This window comes from Pyxicephalus adspersus, chromosome 2, assembly GCF_032062135.1.
Source record: "Pyxicephalus adspersus chromosome 2, UCB_Pads_2.0, whole genome shotgun sequence".
In the NCBI taxonomy this organism is placed as follows: Eukaryota; Metazoa; Chordata; class Amphibia; order Anura; family Pyxicephalidae; genus Pyxicephalus; species Pyxicephalus adspersus.
In genome coordinates this window covers 150096296-150113920 of record NC_092859.1, presented here as the reverse complement: position 1 = coordinate 150113920, position 17625 = coordinate 150096296, and the positions used below count along the sequence as shown (strand labels likewise).

The 17625-nt window shown below is 40.4% G+C and overlaps 1 protein-coding gene across 1 annotated transcript in view; it reads left to right on the top strand.

Moving 5' to 3' along the window:
• Positions 1-8013, top strand: part of LOC140324697 (zinc transporter ZIP1-like) — a 9325-nt gene extending 1312 nt beyond the window's left edge. Inside the window, exons 2-3 of the mRNA XM_072402770.1 lie at positions 4297-4427; positions 7030-8013. Coding sequence (XP_072258871.1) covers positions 4308-4427; positions 7030-7707 — 798 coding nt within the window. The 5' untranslated portion in view covers positions 4297-4307 and the 3' untranslated portion in view covers positions 7708-8013. The remainder of the gene's footprint in view (positions 1-4296; positions 4428-7029) is intronic.
• The last annotated feature ends 9612 nt before the right edge of the window (positions 8014-17625 follow it).

Genomic DNA, 17625 nt, shown 5'->3' with positions numbered 1-17625 from the left:
ATGTTGGCGCTACATAAATCCTGTTTTTTAATAATAAAAATAACATCTGAGCTTGTTCTTTCCGTAGAGATGCGTTATAATGTAAAAAGAAGTGTCGATCTCACATATGTGCAGTGCAAGTTTAGGTGGTGATAAAGAACCGAGAAGAAAGAATATGGCTGAGCCTGCCGTTCAGTCCTTGGCCAGAAGAAGAGAGAGCCTGAGTTAGCACAACAGTCGCTGATCTCACTGCAGTGGTCTCCCAGCCCCTTTTAGCTGGGCGCACCACCCGGCACTTTTCAGCAACCCCCCGGCTGTTTTTGGTTAGTTACTGAAGAGTTGGCTCACAGTACAGAGGCTGCCACCCACCTACAATTTCTTGCCTCCAAAGATATATACATTTCTGGGGTGAGCACTGCATATGCCTGCAAAGTGTAGAAGGAAATTCATAACGTTCTGATCATCCTGGTCCTTTATGGGTTCCAGGGTTTGTATTGAACAGAGCTGACCAAGGGTTTTGCCATACTACGTTGTGGGAGCAGGTCCAGAATTTGTTAAGGACCAATGGTATGGTGAACAAGGTACAATACTGGGGGCAGTAATACACAAAAATGTGTGATCCTGTGAGTGCACAGACTTTGATGGAGTTAAAGCAAAACTGTTCTTCAAATCAAAAATTGTGAGCAAACAAGTTTTTTTTAATTGCAGAATGGACAAGCAAAAGTTGTGCATGGTGCAGCTCAGTGTGCGATCTAAGCATAGCATTGGAATTGCCTCCCAAATTGCAGAAGGTAAGATGGGTGAAAATGCTGGTCACATGGAGTGAGAAGTTTGTACAGTTATTGTGAACAGGCAGGTATGGTAATTTTATTGCAGATGAAACTTTGCCTTTTTCTTCTGCAATAAGTAACCTGCCTGCTCACACATTTTAAAGTTTAGTTCTACTGTAAAGCACTTCAGTGATCTGTTTTGTCTGGCCACTTGTAGGATGCTTGTGTTTTTCAAGGAAGCTTACATCCATAAATCATGCAGCCAGAACTTCCATCAGATACAGTTGGCATTTCCATAAGAACACCTTTATGGCTGATTCCTCTTTTTATAACACTCAAAGCCACATTTGATCACACGAATGTGATGTTGTTTAGATGCCAATGGCAAATGCCAAATGCCTGAAGCACACAGGACATGTAGACGAAAGGACAATCGGGATAAGATATCACTGATGGAAGAACTGTTATTTATTTGGTTTTATATGTGTCCTGCACTCATTATCTTCTGCAATCGGCTCTGTACTGTGTATCAATGCCAAGGTATCTATAATAAGCATTCTCCCTCCAGGGACAACAGTCACATGCAGCTCACATCTTCTGTTTCTATTGGGTCAGTGACAATAAGAACATTTTCTCTGACTTTTTTTTATTGCAACGTTGTATTTTAAATCATTGTAGAAATCATTTTTTTATTGCAACGTTGTATTTTAAATCATTGTAGAAAACATCTATCAGTATGATATATTCCTTCCAGCTTCATATAAGCGGTTGCACTAGAGAAGTTCTTGGAAAGTCTAGAAGGGTTTTTAAGGAAATAATGCATAGTTTTCTTGTGTTTCCACCTAATAATTTCCAGCTTGTCATGTGTATGTATGACCAATCTCTCCCATACTTTGCACACTGTGCTGTGACTCATGAATCTTTTTCAAGCAGTACAACAATAGGTGACTTTGGATGTGGCCTGTTTGTATCTGGGGTCCAAGGTTTTATACTTTTTGGGTTCACAGGCTCCCTAGGTGGAACACTGACATTGCTACTTAGGCGTGTGTTGTCAGCCCACAATAGAATTTGGGAACTGAGTGCAATTCTGGTAGTTCAGTAGGCTTCATTTGGACTGCAAATGTTTTTTTTTCTTACCTGATTTACAATTTTAATAATTTTTTTTAATGCATAATACATAAAAAAGCAGACGCCCTGCTTTTCCTTACTACACAAGGTTTCTATATGTTCAAAAAAATTCTCTAAACAACTTTGGATGATTAACAAATTTAATCTTGTGCACTACCAACATCCTGTTCATTATTGCCTTTACAAGAACCAATTTTGAGTGAAACTCAAAATACATAGGAAAAACTTGGGATACAGTATATAAAGTAACCACAATAAACACTACCAAAATTCCAAACTAAGTACAGATATTCAAAAAAACAGAACGATTGATGAGAACGAAAAGCTGAAGCTTTGAGAATCCTGTAATCCTGCTACCATATGGTGTACAACAAGCACTGGTAGCCTCGTAAACCATAGGACCTACATGAGTACATGAGCCGAATGGTGCTATGTGCCATGTCTATCAGTGTAATTGTAACTGCTGACTTGAGTTGTTTTTTTTTGTTTTTTTTTTATAAATTGGGGGGGGGTGGATTTAGATTGATTGGTATTTGGTGTGATTTGGACATGATAGGCCTTATGAATGAAATTAGTTTTTATATATATATATAATCAGGGTTCTCCCCAGGCCCTTTTAGCTGGGCGCACCACGCACTTTTCAGCACCCACCCGGCTGTTTTTGGGTAGTTACTAAAGAGTTTGGTCACAATACAGGTGCTGCCACCCGCCTACAATTTCTTCCCACCCAGCTTGAAAAAAATTCTGAGTTCTAACTGACTGAATAAGATTAGTGGATTCCACCTAGGAGTTCTCCTTGTCTGCAGTTGATCAGAAAATGTTTACAACATTCTAGTTAATCATTTGCTATAAGTAAATAGTCCTGGATTTTGTACTGTTTATATAGACAACAAACTTGCAACATCCACAAAATAAAAGTAAAGCTACGTACACACTTCCAATTATTATCGTTAAACGAACGACAAACGATCCTGCACGATATCTGCGAACGATCGTATAGCACCCATCCTGTACATACAGATAACGACACGATCGTTCAAAGATATTGTACACACGTATATATACACACAGTATATATGAATATATATATACACATACACTCACATACACAATACAGCCTGTATCGATCAAATGTTCGTTCATCGCGCATGCACGATCACTGAACGACCGTACACACGATAGATGGTCAACGATCGTCGTCCAATCCGATCCGCCGGTCCGGTCGTTCATTTGCAACGACTATCCTCATTCGTCGGCGTCGTTGGTTACTTTTTTTACAAACGATTTTTGGCCAATCGGTCGTTCGTTCGTCGTTCATTTCCAACGATAAAAATTGGACGTGTGTACTTAAGGCTACCTACACATGTCAGATGATTCTCACCCAATAATCACCCCAGGGCTGATATTGGGTGAGATGCACATGGGTTCGTCCTGGCGGATCCACGAACGGGGAACAATCAAAATAGAAGTGAAGGGGGAGAGGGCGCAGGGGGGTGCCGTCATTCTCCCCCTTACCTCTCAATAGAGCAGAATGGCGCTGTATGTACAGCACTCGTTCAGTCTTTTGACGTTGGAGAGGATTGTGAAAGATCCATTCCACTGCCAGTTATTGTACCTGTGCATGCAGAAGTTACACATAAAATTGTAAAATGTTAGATATCTGTGAAAATGTGAAATGCGTTAGCCATGCCTTACATTTGCACCCCAGACAACTTAGAATTGAACCTTTTCTGCTTCCAGTTTTATTTCCAGAGCAGTTTTACATTCACACACCACATTTTGTATATGAAAATGTATTTTAAACCACTTGTTTTTATATTTCTGCAAGCAGAGACCTGTAACAAAAAAAAATATATATGTCCTAAGATGTTGGCTCAACTATTTATCAAATAGTAAATAAAAAACCATTCAAGTTAATTTTAGTGCACACAAAGATAATAAAATTTGCAGTTTTTTTAAAAAATATAAAGGTGATGTTTCAGGTAAGTAGAGACCTAATAAGTCGAATTTGGGTCGGGAGGGGGATGGGGGGGCGAGGCACAAAATAATGACCATGGATGATGCTTTAGATGGCTTACCATATTTAGTTTATAGCAACTGTTATATATGCAGTGTTCTTCCCAGACCCTTTTAGCCGGGCGCACCACTCGGCATTTTTCAGTAACCACTCGGCTGTTTTTGGGTGGTTACTGAAGAGTTGGGTCACAATACAGAGGCTGCCACCCACCTACAATTTCCTCCCACCCAGCTTAAAAATATTTTTGGGTTAAACGCTGTATATGTATTCTGAAAGTGTATTAGACAGTTCAGCTTTTAATTATGGTACAGTCATTCACCTACACAACGATGAATTCTCAAGACGATATGTTTTGTGTATGTTTTCACTGTGTAATATCCTAGCCTTTTTGTTTCTTTCCAGAGATTCAACAAATGTGGTTGAGCTTTATTAGCTGCATAGCTGGCGGAGTGTTCCTGGCCGCCTGTTTGCTGGATATTGTTCCTGACTTTCTAAGTGACATGAAGGAGGCCATGGAGAAAGAGCAAATAATAGTATGTAAAATTAAGTATCCTTTCCAACAACAAAAGACTGAATGAGCACTGTACATACAGCTCTGTTCTGCTCTTTGGAGAGGGGAGGTAGGAGAACGACGAAGCAGCACCCCCGTTGCATTCTCTCCCCTTTACTTTTAATATGATTGTTTGTTGTCCGTGGATCTGACAGGATTGTCGTCAGAACAACAGACAACAAGCGCTGTACACACACCAGATATCAGCCCTGAGGAGATTATCGGATGAGAATCATCTGACGTGTGTACGTACCCTAAGTGTATGGAGTTTGTATGTTATCTCTGTGTTTGTGTGGGATTCTTCACACATCCCAATAGTATACTAATAGGTCCATTGACTTCCTCCCCAAAAACTGGCCTTAGACCAAGTCGGTGTTAGTGAAAGTTGACTATGGTATGACTTTATATTGTGTGCTTCTCTAAGGGATAGTCAGTGACAACTCTGAACTTTGTACAGCCACATATGTCGGCACTATATAAATACTAGTTAATAATATTATGTCAAGGCTGTTTAAATAATTGATAATGTACCTATTGGCTGTTGTAATAAACATAAACTTGTTCTAGGTCAGTGACTCAACAGGTAGTGGAAGAATGATCAGGATATTCATACCAGAGCGTGATTCTTCAAAAAGGCAGGTGTGGAAATTCCCAGACTTCTGTATTGATCTCAACAAGGAAATGAACAACAGAGCACATAAACCCTTTAACTTAGTCTAATACCTATATAAGAAAGGCTGTGTTTTTTTTTCCTACGATGTGGATAATGCATGTGTTTATAGAATACATGCAAATTGCTTTATTTTCACTGCAGACTTCCAGTATGTCCTACTTGCACCCTAATTAATATTGTTATTAGTAATTATACATTTGTATTTTTATTAAACAGGAATTATATAGTGCCAACATATTACGCAGCGCTGTACATTAAATAGGGGGTACAAATGATAGACCGTGACTAAGGAAGAGGAGAGGACCTTGCCCTGAAGAGCTGACAATCTAGGGTCTTTACATGTGTTTGAGTATGTTTAGACCTCCGTTTTTTCAGGCATTTGTAAGGCTACGTACACTTGTGCAATATTTGTTGTTGGAAAAGATCTTTCACAATCTTTCCGACAAACGACTGCACGATTCATGAACAAGCGTTGTACATACAGCACTGTTCTGCTCTATGGAGGGGGGGGGGAGAGAACGACTGAGCGGCACCCTGCTGTTTTCTCCCCTTTATTTCATTACGATCATTCATCGTCTGTGGATCTGCTAGGAAGGTCATTCAGATGATGGATGACGAGCACTGTACACACTCCTCCGATGTAGTCCCTGAGCCGATTATCGGACGAGAACCATTGCACATCTGTATGTAACCAAAGAGTTTTTACAGCCTGCAAATGCCTACAGAAGCCTTGTAAAACATAGTTTAAATGAAAGTGAATGAGTCTGTTTTTTGTGCAGGGCTTTAGGATTTTACAAGCGTTTGTTTAGAAACTCCATGTAGCTTCTATGGCCGTTTGGCTGTCCAGACGTCTCCATAGACTTGCAAACACCTATAAAAGCCTGTACAGGCTTTTGCAAACGAAAGCATTTGTTTTACCTGAAAACAGTCTAGGAAGCCTAGCTGTGCAGAGTTGGCTTCCAGGAGCATTTAACAGCCATGTATTTCAGAAGCAGGTCCGATTATACCCTTTTCGTATTTTCCACTACAATTATCATTGTACTACGTTATCCCCTTGTATTTCTTCTCTCTCATTAGAAACAAAAGAACCACTGGACCCCTCTTCCTTCCATCCTTGTGCCCATATTCAAGTCCCAATAGGCACGATTGCTGTAACCTCTGTCCCATTAAACTTCAAATTTATGTTGTATAGCAGTGTGTCCAAGCGCACCACCCGCCTTTTGACCACCCACTTACACCTTCTCTCCACCCAAATTTTTGGGGAGAGAACTGCTATAGGTATCTTCCTCCACATCTACAGTTACTATCATCACCAGTCCCTTCTGCAAAAAAAAGAACCTGCTTTGTCATGATTTTTTTTTTTTTTATCTTTTCTATGGTTTCATTTCAAAGTAAGCCATGCCATTTTTTTTCGGTCCCATCGTACAGTGGAAGTATGTAAGTGTTTATTACTCCCAATTTATGTAACTGATTTCTGGCACAGTGACTGGTATCTAGGTACCTAGCATGTAACACTGGGGTCCCAGGTTTGAATTCCACCCTGGGCAGAAGCGCTGCGTACATTGTATGGTTCCCCATTCTTTTGTGGGTTTCCTTTGGGAAAAAGTCCTGCAGAAGAAAAGTTCTCTACAAATGTTGGTATTTTTATTATTAATAATTTTGCACTGACCAGGTGGCAGCTGTGAAAACTGATTTTTTTTGTCTTGAGTTGTCACCGCTGCTATCTAGATATTGCTAGAGAAGATCAGTAAGGGTTCTGACTAATGTTTGAAAATGTTATTTATAGATGCCATATACATAGATCTATGCCCTATTCTATAAACCTATTTTAGAAGTAAAGCCTTTACGTTATATTTTGCATGCTGCCTACAGCTTTGTTTACTAATCTGATTTTTGATCCATTTCTCTCTAGACAGATTTCCCTCTCCCAGAATTCATCTTGGGGGCCGGAGTGCTGCTTGTCCTGATTATAGAACGCATTGTCTTGGAATGTAGTCATAATATGGCTGAAGAGGCGGCACCACTGTTATCTAGCCCTCCTCACTCCTCGACTGCCGGAGATGTTCATCGCCATTCCTATGATGGCCAGAATCACGATGAGGAACATAGAGGACGCCATTTCCATGTAGATTTCAATGCTCACTCCTCTTTCCGGTCCTTTATCCTCATCCTTTCCTTGTCCCTGCATTCAATATTTGAAGGGATTGCCATTGGACTACAGAATGCCCAGACAGAGGTTCTACAGATAGCCATTGCAATCCTCATTCATAAGAGTATAATTGCAGTCAGCCTTTCCCTACTTTTAATGCAGAGTAATGTAAAAACACAATGGTTTGTGCTATCCATTGTCATGTTTGCACTTATGTCGCCAATTGGCATTGCTATAGGAATAGGGGTGATGCAGAATGAAACAGATGGAAGTAGTTTGGTTCAGAGCATTCTGGAAGGTTTAGCTGCTGGGACATTTGTCTACATAACATTTCTTGAGATCTTGCCACACGAACTAAACTCCAATAAATGGCGCCTACCTAAAGTCATCTTCATATTGCTGGGGTTTTCTGGTATGGCAGCACTCAGGTTCTTAGGCTAATCCTCAAGCCTTTTACAGTATATTTTGGAGATGTTGCCTTAACTGCCTACCTCTTTATGTTTACAATGTATAATCTGAAAAAGTTAACGCACATACAGGACTTTAAATTGTTTTTTCCGAATGCTGTGCTTTCCCTTCACAATGCCTAAGAAGAGGCAAACCTCTGCATTAAAGGACCATTGAAGAAACAAAAAATATATTTTCCTATGTTGCCAGCCTAACCAAATCAAGATGTTTTTAATTAACTTTTAAATTTTCCAGTTACTACAGTTTTATATGTTCATGGCCATAAAAAGAGAAATTAAACCTCAGTCTCAGTCATTTTATGCTAAAACAGCCCAGTCCCTCACTTTGCACTTCATTCTAGGATTATTGGTGATAATAAATTTATATTGCACACTGTTTTAACATTGTGAATACATTGCTGTTTATGTAAACTGGTGTAATGTTATCATAGATGTGATTACAGACCTGTACACCATACGGCAAAATGGTTGTAGGTACATGACTGTCACATTTGTATAGGCATTCATGTGGCAATGCTGTGACCCTCCTACCATTTTTGCAGGTTTAACAGCCTCTGCTGTTCTGGAATTTGAGGAATTTGTTGCATTTAGCCAAAAGAGCATTTGTAAAGCAGACAAAAAGACCTCATTGTCTCTATTCAGTTTATCTTGAAGGTGTTTGTTGGGGTTTGAGATCAAAACTTTGTCCAGGGTACTTTTCCTCTAGTGCAGGTGACAACTGGAACATAAAATGGACTTATATAAAATGTTGCCATAAAGTTTCTTATGGATAACCTTCTGCCCCTCGCAAGCCTTCAGGACCTGGAGCAGAGAAGTTTTCTTTTGCTGATTATACTTCCACCACGTGACGGGGGGGGGGTGCGGATATCAGGGTTAGTGTTCCTAAACCCATTTAGCCTGGTGAAGCTTAATTTTGGGTTTTCTAAACCATAGTAACTTTTTGTCTTATGCCTAACTGAAGGTAAGATGTCATGTGTGTTTTTAGTTAGGTGTCTTTTTGTGTCTTTCCCATAAAGCTGTAACTGGTGTTGCTTCTTGGGCTTTAGATGGTGGGCATAGAAGAATTTCACACCCGCTGTGACTTTTCTATTGCTATTCTGCTGCATGCTCAACCAGGGTCCCAAACCTTTTCAGTCGATGAGCCTGATTTATTAAAGCTCTCCTCGACGAGAGAGGATACACTTTCATCTGTAAAGCTGGGTGATCCAGCAAACCTGGAATGGATTTGATCTTGGTTTCAAAACATTTGCTAGCAAATGACTTTAAAGAAATCTTTTCAAGGTTTGCTGGATCACCCAGCTTCACTGATGAAAGTGTATCCTATCTAGCCTTGGAGAGCTTTCATAAATCAGGTCAATGAGAGAGGTGGGACACGTGACTGTGGTAGATTGCGGTTCAGTTCCCAAAAGCGACATGTCAGTTTGGCTGCTCTGTAGTTGCCTGAAGAACTGTGCCACAGCTATGTGCAAAAATTGTTATCCACACTGCATTATGCCTCGGGTCTGAAAGGACTTATAGTTTTTACCACTAATGCTGATTACTCCAAAGTTGACCTAGAGCTAAAGGAATGTATTCTTTTTTTTTTTTTTTTTGTGTGATTTTAATAAAATGAAACACGAAATATCTGATTAAGAATGTATAAACTATCTTCAAGTCAATATGGTGACCCTAACTAGTCGTCTCCTTGTACAGTGATTTGATTTTTTTTTTTTTTTTTGGAAAGGCCTTTGCTAATGTTTGTGCCATACTTTCTTATTTCTCAGTGCCTGAATTAACAGCTCAGTTGGAAATTGTTTGCATTAAGCCTGTTGTACCCTAGCTATAGCTCTTTGACCTCTGCAGCCCTGGGAAGAATGTCACTCTGTTAGGGATGAGCCGTTCAGACCAAGTTTACTTTGTGCAGTTTGCTCAGCATCTGAAGTCTTATTACCTTCTTTTACTATATTTTTATTGACTAGTGCTTGCCAAGGCACATGTCCAAAGTCATTATTTGTGCCTGTCATTTGTTTCTATTAGTAGAAAAATAAGTATTATTATTATTGAGCATTATACCTAAAGTGGAACTAAACTAAAAACAAAAAAATTACTTTTATTCCTTCAGATGCCTCGATGGCGCTGGTCCTTCCCACAATCCAGTCCTGCATCGTCCTGAAGTTTCTCTTCGTCCTGGCGCAGAGGAAGGGCTGGGCGCCATCATCTTTAATCTCCACCTTGGTCTTCTTTATTCGTCACCTGATCTTGCACTGTGCAGTTGTGACATCAGGTGCCATAGCCGCTGTGAAAGGGAAAAAAAAAAAAGTCGATCTCACTGCCCAGCGTGAGATCGACATCTTGTTCCCCCAGAAGGAAAAAAATGTCCCTTCTGCGCATGCCCGAGAACAGAGCAAGCACAGAAGGAGCAGCCAGAGCCCCCGGGGATGCGTGATGTAGGTATCCCGGGAGGCGCTGTGCTCCCATTAAGTCTTGATCACTGTGGCAACCTATGTTAGGCATCCCGGAAGGTTCTTGGGTGCTATTTCTGCGCATGCACGACTGTCTCAACTGTCCCGACTGGCATGTGCAAAAGGAACCTTTACGTGGGAAAAACGAAATTTGCCAGTCTCACCCACGGGCAGTGAGGTCGGCAAGTTTTTTTTCCATCCTAGGTCACTCGATCTCGCGGCTGGGTCCGCAAAATGTGGGATGAAGACCCCGAAAGAAGAGAAGAAGATGGCGGCGCCCAGGGACAGATGCAAGACACCCCTGGATCGATGGGACTCCCCTGAGGGATTAAAGGTATAAATATTTTTTTTTTGGCACTTTTTGGGTTTAGTTTTTCTTTAAGAAAGCCTTTTCTGTCTTTAAACTGGTATTTGATGAGATGCAAAAGAATCAAAGACAAAAAAATATTGAAGAGTGGTGGCTTCAGGAGTAGGGGCAAGTGTCTTAAGCGCCTGGTGCTAATGGCAGCCATGAAAGGCTGGTGCACGGACCCACAGAAAGCAGACATGACTGCATATACACAACCTAGGTGGGGTAGTAAGATTAGAAATCAGGGCCTGCAACAAATCTTCATACAAAGCTCACTCTGCTGGCTCCAGGGGACCAAGTTAAAATGTTGTTGCAATCCTGTGTCTGTACAGACACACTCCTCTTCCCGAATATTAACAATCACACATGGAAAAGGGCCAGTCTGTACATGTTTGTTGCTATGTCAATGCGTTTCGAGGCTTGTCGCCTCCTTCCTACGCTCATCTGGCATTGAAGTCTGCAATATTGCATCAGTATCAATGATGCAAAGATTTTAAAAATGAATACATTTTGTCAATTAGTTAATTTTATAATATGAATAAATACTAATAGCTTTTACAAGTTTAAAAAATAAAGAAATTGCAGATTAATCTTGAAAAGTAGTACAAATACTGTCCACTAGATGGAGTAAAAGCACAATACATAATACATAAAAGTTACAATGTATTCATATCTACAAGGAAGAGAATGAAGGGATACAAATGTATACTGGGGCATATAGATTAATTCATAAATGATTACCGGTATATAAAATTGTGCTTGGTATCATTTCAATAACATTTTACAATGTCATAGCTTTTTATTCTGTCCGGAGTCACCCCAGATCATAATATTGCCCTCACAGGAACCCCAGATCATAACACTGCCCCCATAGGCACCCCAGATCATAACACTGGCCCACGGGTACCCCAGATCACAACACTGCCCCCAAGGGCTCCCCAGATCACAACACTGCCCCCACAGGCACCCCAGATCACAGCACTACCCCCACAGGCACCCCAGATCACAGCACTACCCCCACAGGCTCCCCAGATCACAGCACTGCCCCCACAGGCACCCCAGATCACAGCACTGCCCCCACAGGCACCCCAGATCATAACACTGCCCCCACAGGCACCCCAGATCATAACACTGCCCCGGCACCCCAGATCATAACACTGCCCCAACAGGCTCCCCAGATCTTAACGTTGCCCCCACAGGTACCTCAAATCATAACACTGACCCCACAGGCTCCCCAGATCATAAAACTGCCCCCACCGGCACCCTAGATCACAACACTACCCACATATGCACCCCAGATCATGATGCCCCCCCAGTTGTCCCAGATTATAACACTGCCCCCACAGGAACCCCAGATCATAAACTGTCCCCATAGACTTGTGTTTTTTTGGGGTTTTTTTTTTGGACAGACAGTGTATATATCCAGTATGTTACTCTTGTTTGCAAAGCCAATGGAATCTTTCTGCCACAAGAAGGAATGCTAGTATAAACTCTATGACAAATATCTGTTATGTTTTATGAGTAAGTGAGGTGGCATATTATAGTCACGTTTACAGTCTAATGCAGCCTTTTTCAACCTTTTTACCCCTGAAAAACTCTTAAAATATTTTTTAGATCTCAGAGAAACCCTGTTAAGAGGTAATGGAAAAAATACACACAATTATTAGTAATATTATCAATAAACTTTTCTTTATAAAGCACCAACATATTATACAGTGCTGTACATTAAATAGGAATTGCAAATGGCAAACCTGCATAATGGATAAGTATAAGCAATAACACAGGGGAAGGACCCTGCTCTTACACTGGTGATCAGTAGGAGGAAAACCGCTCTTACTAGTAGCTTTGGTGTCATGATACTGATTCGGCCAAGTGGTATTGGCACCAAATTTTGAGGTCACCATCAAATGGGGGATCAATCGGCCAAAGATCAAGGAACCTCTAGCAACCACTGGAGGAACCCTGGTTAAGAATGATTGGTTTAATGTATGGCTAGACCTAATAACTAGTTTGGGGGTTTTATTATATTCCATCAATACTTTTACATCAGTAATATTATAGCAGTATCTACTGTATAATTTAGTAATAAACTTAATTTTTTATTTTGTATAATTTATTGATTTTCCTACTTGGCTTCTGGTTTACCTAGAAAGAATATACTTGTTTTATTACCTATTTGGAGAAACCTTTGATCAAAACATTCTAAGGGTCTCTGTAATATAATCTTGTTTAGTGTATCTTTGTCTCAGTCTGCTATATTGGCTTTAAGACACATTATTATCTCTTCACTTTGGGTGATGACACCTCCCATAGTGCAAATAGAAAATGTGTACTTGGTTATCATTTTAATTGCATATTCACCAATACAAACTAGCAAGTGTTTATTTTAATAGAACAGTTTCATCTTCATTGTCATCACTTGTTTTTTTTTTTTATATAAATATGTTTGTGTTTTGTATATTTTTACACACTTTATTAATTTTCTTTTGAGAACCAGGATGCTCTTATATTTTATTATTTTATTTTTTTAGTACTATAATGTCCGGTGTTATTGTTAATAGACAAACAATACAGGTAATAAAATCAGTCAACAGACACAAACTAATTATAAAATTGTAGAGTAAAACATTTATAGAAATAACAAGGTACAATAGAGAATAGATATTGTAAATAACGCACTCACTGCAGAGAGGTATGTTTAGGCTCCAGTTCAATTTCAGGCCGCTCTGCCCGTTTTTTTTTCATAAAAACAGCAATACAAATCAACTTCCAGGGTTTTTACTTCGCTTAGGATCAGTATCATTACAGCATGACATGCAATTAAAACACAAATTTTAGCCTCCTGGCTCTCTGACACTCTCTACAGAGTTGCTGGTCTACCTGACCTAAAGTTACATAGTAAGTCATGTTGAAAAAAAACAAAGTCCATCAAGTTCGACCACAAGGGAAATAAACATATCCCAGATATAAAACCCTATAGACATGTTTTGATCCAGAGGAAGGCAAAAAGAAAAACCCTGGTACAATTTGCTCCAACTGGGGAAAAATATTCCTCCTTGATTCCATGAAGCAATCGGTTGTTCTCTGGATCAATGGTCACTGTTATTTTTTTACTTAAAAGCTTTAATGCCCAGTTATATTCTGTGCTGCTAGAAATCATCCAGCTTTTTCTTGAAGCAATCTATAGTAGTTGCTGAAACTACTTCCTGAGGGAGCCGATTCCACATTTTACAGACCTTACAGTGAAGAATCCCTTCCTTATCTGGAGCTTAAACTTCTTTTCCTCCAGATGCAAAGAGTGCCCTCTTGTCTTTTGTAATAATCTCAAAGTGAATAATTGGGAAGAGAGTTCTTTATATGGACCATTTATATAATTATTATATAATTATACAGGGTGATCATATCCCCCTTATAGGTCACTTCTCAAGGGAGAATAGATTCAGTTCAGCTAATCTCTCCTCATAGCTGAGCTCCTCCATTCCTTTTATTGGTTTAGTTCCCCTTCTCTGCACTCTCTCCAATGTCCTTTTTGTAAAATGGTAGTGTAGGAGACCTTCTCCCAGCCCACAGGCTTTCTGCCTGAGCCACATCTGGCCTCAGGTTGCCACTTCGCCCTCTTAAATACATGCTCCCTTTTATTTATGGCCAGGTGCACCAGAGCCATTCTGAATTCCTGGCCTTGAAAAAGGGATGGAGTGCGTGGCCTACCCATTCCTTCCAACACACTCCGGGCCTGGATCCCAAATAAAAAGCTGCATTTCTGCAGCAACCTAATTACAAATGGCCCTAGCTAGGCCCCTAATCCTTTTTCCAGGTGAGGTTGAGGTGGATCATGCAAAATACCTTCTGAATTTGGCATCATATATTCTACCACACATTATTTTACCTAATCAGTACATAGACAATATATATCCTATTTAAGGATAGATGGTTGTTGAATTATTTTTCCCTTAATTGGACTGGGCAACATATGTCATCTTTTTTTAATATCTGCCAAACATTTTAGGGCACAGTCCCACTTTGCTTCAGTCTCTAACTTCTATGTATTCTCTGGACAGTGCAGAAAGATCAAAGTTAGCATTTTACACCTACAGTAATTCTATATCCAAAATAATGTAATGCAATAATACTTTTTCAATATATATTGTTTATGTGAGGCCCAACACCAATGCCTAACCGGACACCAAAGCTACATACACACGTCCAACGGTTCTTGCCTGATAATCGGCTCAGGGCTGATATCAGGCGAGAATCTGGCGTGTGTATAGCGTCAGTCATCGATCGTCCGAACAACCGTCCTGGCGGATCAAGGGACGATGGACGACTAACTATCCTAATGGAAGGGAAGGGGGAGAGCGTGCAGCAGGGTACTGGGTACTCCCCTCCGCACGGAGCAGAATGGTGCTGTATGTAGAGCACTCGTTCATGCATCGTGCAGTCGTTACCTATTGTTGCACGTGTGTATGCGGCTCAAGTCCCTGCCCAACCATCCCAAGCACAATTACTCCCAGAGCTTGAGTATGAAAAGATGTTGTCTGGTGGGCAAAGATTGGCAGAGAACCAGATACTCGTAAAAGGAGACTAGTCCCCAGTGAGGACTATAGGGTAAAACTGTAATAAAGAGGGTCAAAGGGCAAAGGTAGCTCAACACAGGAAAGTAACATGCCAGGCAAAGTACTAAAAGGGCTAGGAGGGAATTTATGGTCAAAGACTAAGCTACGGTTAGTCCAGCTAATAGTCATCACAGGTAAAGTGGTCAGGTGCTGGGCAAGCTTTCATCCCTGGTCAATAGGCGTTAGAGGTCATAAGGTGGTAGATCCACCAGTCAGTGTTTGTGTGCCATCCCAGGCCACATTTGGGCACAAAGCTCTCCAAGACTGGAGAAGCTAGACAGTCATGGGAGTGCAAGGGTGAACCAGCAATCCTGGAATGGATCTGCTCCAGGAATTAAAAAAATCCATTTCAGGTTTGCTGGACCACCTAGGTTCACCAATGACAGTTTATCTTCACCAGGCAGGGAAAACTTTAATAAATCAGGCCTAGCAGGTGCAGTCTGCACACATTCTGCTCAGGCTTGTTGCATTGGATTTGTTAGAACAGGTGAGTCTTGTCAGTGTATGGATATTATCATGCATATTCTAGATTTAAGATATACTACATATACTACATATACTGAACATGAACTGTTCTAAAAAATATCAGGAGCACATAAAAATCTACATACTATTTTAAAAAAAGAAATATATGTAAATCTATCATTATAACCATCTCCACTCACACTACAATAGGCAGGCCAGGTACCTGGATTTATTAGGGGTACAGTACTTTATACAAGGCTTACCATTCATGGTACAGTTCTAATATAGATTAACAAGTGTTTATTGTACCAGCACATGCACACAGATTGTCATTGTAGTAGGTGTTTTAATTTAAATGTTATTTAGACTGCACTGCAGCTTATGGACAGCCTTTTGGTTAGCAGAGTTGCCTCTGGTTATGACTTGCTGCTGGTGCTCCCTGTGTTGGAATATTTCTCCATTCCCAGGGCTCCCCTTGCAGCAATATGCTTGGCTGCACAAAATATCATACTGGAATGACTAAGAAAGGAGAATGCTGAAGGAGGCACAGGTGCATGCATTATGGAAATAAAGAAGATGATATTACCAGCTTATTCCACCCGTAAGAGCAGTAAAACAATTTTAAAGAGGCCACCTTACTGAATATTGGAATGGCTGAGCAAGCAAATTATTGGTAAATTATGTATGAAAGAAATCCACGTTTAAATATAAAATTGCATCTACAAAATGTTGGACTTTATTATAAATGACATACATGCCTATGTTATATATTTCTTTTTGCAGGACCATGCATAGAATTCATAAAGCAAAGCTCCATGATTTCCTCCTCCACCATTTGCCTTCTCCTGATATTTTTTATGTTCCATACCTTTTTTCTTATGCCTGCCAGCCAATAATAGGTATGGGTAATGTTTGGGAAACCATAATAATGGCTTCATTTAATATACAGCAGCAATGAATGTGAAGTTTTTTTAAAGAGTCAAAATACTATAATGTCAACTAAATATAATATGCTTTAACATATGCTCCACAAGCAAAATATCTAAACTTCACCCATTGTACTTTCCACTACATATGCTTTTTTTCCAGATAACTCACAGAGCATGTAACACACCGAGTGCAGGGGTCAGGAGTGTGTAAAGCACATTATTCAGAGATCCGGATAACCATAAGGCACAAATCACATAGCTCACCAATGCATAGCAGTCAGGAGTGTGCATTGCACAGAATGCAGGGCTTGGAGTGTGCAACACAAAAAATGCTGGGGTAAATTGTGTGTGGCACACAGATTGCAAGGGTCAGAAGTGTGCAAAGCACAGAACCTGGAGGTCCAGAGTGCATAACATACACAGCACAAGGGATAAAAGTGTGCCTTCCTGACCTGATAGAAAAATACCCCCCTAGCCACTCTCTTCGCTCCTCCAATGACCTACTAATGACTTCCTCACTCATAACCTCATCACAAGCACGGCTCCAAGACTTTTCTAGAGCTGCCCCAAATCTCTGCAATGGTCCTCCTCGTCTTATTCAGCTCCTACTTTCTGCTGCTTTTTAAGAGCCCATCTTTTCATACTCACCTACCCGTCTTCTTCTCTTTCTTAAACTCTCACTACTTCCCACCACTCCATATCCCTGCTTCTATTGTGTGCTACTTCCCCCACCTCCTAAATTGTAAGCTTTTCTGAGTAGGGTCCTCTCTTCCTCCTGTGTCACTGTCTGTGTCTGTCTGTCATTTGCAACACCTATTTAATGTACAGCACTACGTAGTATGATGGCGCTATATAAATCCTCTTTAATAATAATAAAACAGAGTGCAGGAAACCAGGAGTTTGTAATGTGCAGGGAATAGTAGGGCATACCGCAGACTGCAGGGGTCAGGATTCCAAGTATGAGGGTTATCAAGCATAAAGCACAAGAGAACCAACAATTGTCACATCTTCTTAATACAATTATCCTAATACAAATCTTCCATCTAGTACACATCTCTCCAGTACCCAAATTCCTGAGTATTTTCCAATTGGATG